We start from the raw sequence: 6,381 nt of genomic DNA on the forward strand, positions 1-6,381 counted from the left end.
AACCGACAACTTATACCTTTTTTCTAACCTTCAAGAAACATAAGTCAAATGTAGGCTTTTGTAGGGTATATAACAATTTAAGAGAAGCGTATCTTTTGGCAAATTTAGCGTCTCCGATCTTCAACAAAGATGATGACTTTTAACATCTATCAATTGTCTACCATTTCCAACGATAATGCGAGTCCAAATGACTTTCCGTTTCCTAATTGTAACTGAATTAACTACCATCGTTCTACGATCTAACCAGGTATACTTGCGAGCGACGAATATGTGCCCGCAACGGCACATACTAATCCCGCAAAAATCATCAAACAACAAATTGTGATCTGCAAGAATTTAAGTTGATCAGGAATTAAACACGTTAATTGTATAAAATGTTTGCTGAGAAATCAATAATTAAGAAGGTAAACCTGGAATGTGGTGGTTCGGCCACGGAGTAACCGCAGGTAGCAAGCACAAGGAAATATAATAGACTGCAAGAAACCATTAATTTTATGTAATTTGAACACTGAAATTTACAAAAAAATGTTTCAAATATTGACTAAAGGGTCGTTTACTAAACGCTTACTTGGTAAGTACTTACCGAATAAATTTCCTCATCAGATGAATATGACAAGGGCAAGAATCTTACCGAATATGAGCGATGAGAAGAATGGAGAGTCTTACCCGGTAAGTGAAAATGACAACTCTTAACCAGGTAAGCGCTTACCCAGTAAATTGTTGCATTCGATGCGTTTTGATGTACTAAAATCTCACGTATCAAAATAAATTATAGTGTTGATTCGTATCAGTAAACATTTATTGGGTAAGCATTTGGGTAAACAAACCCTAAGTTAAATAATAAATAATATTCAAAAAAGATAATCATATAGGAGAATCGAGAAGAATAGGGTTTGCCGTTTCTTGTGACAAAAATATTCTAGTGTTTTCTTCTAACTATTCCATATGGTTCATATGTATATGCCTCATTTACATAAACTAAGGTAGATTTAAGATCTTTCATGTATGAATCCTAAGAAGTTGATATCATTTAGTTGGATTCAAATCAAAGTGTATTAGCACTAGGCCTACCACTTAATTAGAGTTCTTTTCGTATGAAAACATAAGCGGATAGGACAAGATTGAACAGTACATGTGTACATAACTAGAGGTGCAAGAGTGAGAATAAACAGTTGAAAGAACTGTGAAAGATTTTAGAGTTTTAATTTGACATATGTAGTTATTAGTTTACTAATTGGTGTATGTCATCTTGTCCGAATCTAATGTCACGCCAAACATGAGACAACAAATTTTTGTTATGTCATGTCTCGTCCTGTTCCACTTTTTGTTCTTTAATTGAGGATATTTTTGGACTAAAATGAAGAATAAAAATGGGAAACTTACTACAAGCATCACGAGTACGGATCCAATCAATCCCATCACAACTCCTGTTGTTTAGTCCAAGATCATTGATTAGCAAACGATTATACAAGTTAAGTACACCATAATCTTAAATTAACTATTAAGATGGATATATGCTTACCAAAATATGGAACTGTTAAAGCTACAAGCAGAATGAAAAATGTTAATGCCGTTCTTATGATTATCGACACAACATAAGAATTTTGTTGAGATGGAGGCAACAGTTCTTCAATACCAAATGCTATGGGTGTAAGTGTTAAGGCAAACTTTGTAACAGGGGCCACAACCTGTGTACAACATGCATTTATTTAATTTTAACACAATGGAAATAGAAACTATAGTAATTGATCAGAAAAAAGAGAAATGAAGGTTTTATTATCATACCACTGTCCATGCTGCAACTTTGGAGGTAGTATAATTTGTGGGCATATTTAGAGTGAATTGAGATTTAATGGAGTCCCCAAACATCAAGTAGCCATATACTCCTACTGCAGTATACAAAACGAAAGATACAGAAAAGCTGCATGCATGTGTTGATGAAGATATTAGACAAGTTAACATAATATATTACAATAAACAAGTATTTTATGCGCATTTGGACATTTAAACATATAATGCCTTCCATCCACTTCAAGTGAAAGAGATGTAAGCTGTCAAACAAACTTATGTTCGACCTTGAAGCTGATATGAACTATTTAGGAACTTCAGTTCTTTTTAGAAGATTATATATGATGATTTCATTGAACTTTGAAAGCAAATTAAACTACAAACGGAAGCATTTGTAATGAAATCCTTATGAATTAGAGCTATAAGATCAATGTATGGTTTGGTGATGATGCATATGTGAGTTTAATTATCTTTTTTCCTTTGATGGATTCAAAATGTTTTTGACAGAATAATAGTCACCTGATAATAAGAGCTGATGGAAATCTCCAAGGTTCTTTCATAGAAGTGTAGATATTCGGAAAAACTGAATGGCCGCCATAGCAGAAACCAACAAGACCAACTGCTAGAGGAAAACTTCCAACCTCTAAAGCAGTCCCACTTGGGTGATATTCGATTCTATCAACCACCCCTAGCCATAGCAAGCAGAACACCACAGTTGCCAATGTTAGAACTCCTCCAGCTGGTCAAAGAAGCACTTAAATTAGTTCCTCTATTTGAAAAGAAAGCAAAAAAGATCTTATATTTTCCATAGAAACTATTGGATTTAACTAAACTAGACTTCCTAAATATGGTTAGTTAACTGTCATGTGACAATTGTGTCTGTTACCTTTTGTCAACAGTCACCATTACCAACCGTCAATGTTGAAAGGTTGTGATGGTTAGTCCTGTATATATATCTGTAAATTGTTTGTACTAAAAAATAATGAAAGTTTGTGTGTTTCTTAGTGAATACAACTTTCTTCCAAGTCTGGTGCTTCCAACAACAGAAACAACAACCAAAATCAGAAATTTCAAGTTGGATTCCCTTCATATATAGATATTTGATACAAATTTCCCCTTTTTTACCTTACGTACAATTACAAATCTCCTAAGTAGATTTATCTTAGAACCATCTATCAACCTGAATACATACAAAAGAAATATAGAACCTGAAATATATGAGAGTAAGCTGAGGTTTCGCAGCCAAACTGTTGGAAGGATCACAAGGGTGGATATAATGGCACAGAACTGATACGAATCAAGATGTATGCCGCCGATATCCAAGTGGGCATGTGGGAAAAGTGCTGACAAGTTATCATTCATCATTATTAAGTATTCCACACAAGAGGACTGCAGTATACAAGACACCAACTGTTAGTACGCGACTTGGAATCAAGTAAAATTCGAAGATGCAAATGGCATGAAGCACTTACAAACAACTCCATGTACAAAACCATCTGCATTCAAATGGGAAAACGTAAGTTACTACTTAGAAAGAGGGCAAGGGAATTTATTGTTATTTTTATAGACATTTGAGCTTCATTTCATACTCACAGCTATACATATGCGGCCGAAAAAACCAAAGGCGGCTTGTCCAATATCAGGGTACGTCTGGAGTCCATGAAATCTTTCTAAACATAATTTCAACAATATTCCAGTGTAGCATGTAATAGCACCAAAAACCATGAGAAGCAAAAGGGTCAACCATCCTCCTTCTTTAAATGTATAAGGCATTGATAGGATCCCTATGCCGCATAGGACATTTGTTGCTGCATACCAATTATTATAAACAATAAGACTTAAGAATGTTGATGGAGAATGCAAAGGAAGTCTGGTAGCATTTCAAATTTCAAAATAATTCATAATCAAAGGTATTTCAATGTTTTTTATGTTAAGCCAAAAAATGTATTTTCTAATTGTACTCTCTCCACACCACTTTTAGGTCTCATTAAATTGACTTGATAATTCAGTGAATTCAAATATATAAGATTCTTCCTCATTTTAAAGCAATGTAAATTGTGAATGTTAGGATGGGCTGAATGTCCTAATATTATATCAAACACTCTCCTTGGTTGACAACGGAGACAAATTCGAAGACAAGAACTGAAGGAAGACATAATTATTGGTCTCACCATTAAGGACCGACTGATAAAATGTGCACTGCTCTACCGGAGGTGGTAAATCATGGAGGCCAGAGATTCTTAAGTTTGATGTTTGAGATAACTTAATAGGGAGTGTTGAAACAGGAACTTGATCTTTGTCCAAGCTTGTTGCAGAAATGAGGCGCTTGCGCAAGGTGGATTGATCATTTGTAGAACCAAAAGTTGATTTGATTGGTAGATTCAACTCTGATGCACCTCTAAAAGAATTCATAGAATGAAGGGGCATTGTGTACATGTCCATTGACTGCCTGCATAATTTGCAACAGATGAAGCTCAAGAAACTATTTCCATTGAGGAGAATCATAGACATTACATGTAATTACTATTTTTATATGTATTATTGTCATTTAATTTTCAATAATTGGAGGAGATCCTCCTAAGAATCCTGTGCTGGGATGTCTTGCTTGTGGTTGGCTATACTATGATAGCCAATGTTAGCTATGATGCTTCTTGTTCTATCTGGCCTACAGTTTGTGATGCTTATACTCCATTACATGAGTAATTTATACATTATCTTTTCTTACAACTATATTGATGACGAGTTTGACTGTAAATTTGATTGATGGTTGTTACAGACTTGTTCGCATACAAAATAGAATTGGATATTGTAACTGTTGCTAAGAATGACATATATGAAATAGAGGACTGATATATCTACTTTTCAAGTGCAAATTTCATTGGGGGAATGAATGTTTCAAAATAAACTCCATGAAATTCCTATATCTAGCTTATGAATGTATCATCCTTTAGATTTATCCGTACAAAATTGAACACATACAGCTGCATCGAGAATCGATATCAATTATTCAAGTCTGAAAACAAAATCAGAGGCATCAAAAGTCAAAGCTCGAAATTGAACTATGATCGAAGAGGGATAGAGAGAGACCTGTAAGTTTGAGGCCAGGGTTCATGGTTTTGTGATTGAGAATCGGTGATGATGCTGGAATTCCTTTGAGCTGTGGCGTAAGGTACTCCACACTCGGATCCGGTTTCATCATCGTCGTCGTCACAATCAATTTCCGCTTCGTTTTCCTCATCATCTGTTTCAACCTCAATGCGCCTATCGGGTACAAATTCTTCATCGATCTTCATCCCAGTCATGGCTAATTAAATTCTTCTTGGATTATAACACTACATTCATCGAATTGTGAAATTGTTAGATTATTTCTTCCATGATTAGATTTGTAAAACTGGATTCAAGAGGTCCGAAGTTTACGTGTTCATGCATGCATATCTACATGGTGAAATGGCCCCAAAATAAATTCTGATCCCTACATTTGTAACATTATGGATTTCTTTATGTAATCTATATATTGTTTTGTGCATATTTTTCATTTTTAAAAAATTTAGGGGCCTATTTATCCAAATGCTTACCCGGTAAGTGGTTATCGATAGATTCAACATTATACTTTATTTTTTATACATAAGATTTTAGTATATCAAAACATATCGAATGCAACAAGTTACTGGGTAAGAGTCAGTCATCCTTACTTACCAGATAAGACCCTCTGTCATTTTCATTGCTCTTACCCAGTAAGATTTTTGGCCATTCTCATGTTCATCCGATAAAGAAATTTATCCGGTAAGTACTTACCAAGTAAGTGTTTAATAAACGGTCCTTGGTAATTATCTGGCCCGAGTAGTTCATATGAACATATAATAAAATTTGACTGACTTAACGAGACAGAACTCTGTAACATCAATTGCTCTTGTTTGACTATTCGTTTAAATTTTTGCAACCGAGATGAGATAAGGGTCCAGTTATAGGAGTATATACTTTATTGAGTCGTACATGTTTATAAATTATATAATGCAAGACAAAACTACAACTTTTTATTAAATTCAACTCATATATATATATATACTGGATTATGTGAGACCAAAGGTTTTATGTGAGACCCGTAAGACCAATTCTCAACCATTGGATTAGATCTACAATCTGAACATTCATAATCATAAAGTTGTCACGAGACTTCTCAATAATTACAAAATTGTCACCATACAACTTTAGACCATTAGATCATTAACTTATAAAGTTGATCAATGAACATAAATTGGTCTTACGGGTCTCACGAAAAACATTTGGTCTCACGTGAACCCAACTACACACGTTTGATGTAATGGATTATGCTTTAATTTTTTTATAACAGATTAAGACTCTTTTAATTGTAATTTATTGGATTGAGTTATTAAAATATTATCAAACTGACCAATCCAATATATGCACTCCTATCAAAGGGTCTTTGGTCTAGCGGTATCGTAGTCTTTAGCTTCCTAGAAGATTAAGGTTCAAACCTCACCTAAAGGTGAGGAGGGTGTGTGAGTTTATTTGTTGTTTTTTACCGTATATAAATATTATATACTTCAAAATATATATATATATATATATATA

The 6,381-nt window shown here is 34.1% G+C and overlaps 1 protein-coding gene across 1 annotated transcript; it reads right to left on the minus strand.

Annotated features, from left to right (window-relative positions):
• Positions 1-239: 239 nt before the first annotated feature.
• LOC112517654 (amino acid transporter AVT1E-like) lies at positions 240-5,090 on the minus strand. The gene is made up of 11 exons (XM_025125020.1): positions 4,876-5,090; positions 3,960-4,237; positions 3,382-3,596; positions 3,261-3,284; positions 2,997-3,177; positions 2,308-2,527; positions 1,786-1,921; positions 1,523-1,688; positions 1,384-1,427; positions 411-473; positions 240-326 (listed from the first exon to the last, which is right to left on the minus strand). Exons 1-11 carry the CDS (start codon positions 5,088-5,090, stop codon positions 240-242), a joined length of 1,629 nt encoding a protein of 542 aa, XP_024980788.1.
• Positions 5,091-6,381: the final 1,291 nt, after the last annotated feature.

Source organism: Cynara cardunculus, assembly GCF_001531365.2.
Source record: "Cynara cardunculus var. scolymus isolate 2C chromosome LG 9, CcrdV1, whole genome shotgun sequence".
In the NCBI taxonomy this organism is placed as follows: Eukaryota; Viridiplantae; Streptophyta; class Magnoliopsida; order Asterales; family Asteraceae; genus Cynara; species Cynara cardunculus.

What these genes read in the sequence shown, in the direction of transcription:
- LOC112517654 (XM_025125020.1), bottom strand. Translation starts at nt 5,090, where the DNA reads ATGACTGGGATGAAGATCGATGAAGAATTTGTACCCGATAGGCGCATT. An exon ending in CCCTGGCCTCAAACTTACAG is followed by an intron (nt 4,238 to 4,875) that starts GTCTCTCTCTAT and finishes CAAATTATGCAG; the next exon opens with GCAGTCAATGGACATGTACA. An exon ending in CCATCAGCTCTTATTATCAG is followed by an intron (nt 1,922 to 2,307) that starts GTGACTATTATT and finishes ACATGCATGCAG; the next exon opens with CTTTTCTGTATCTTTCGTTT.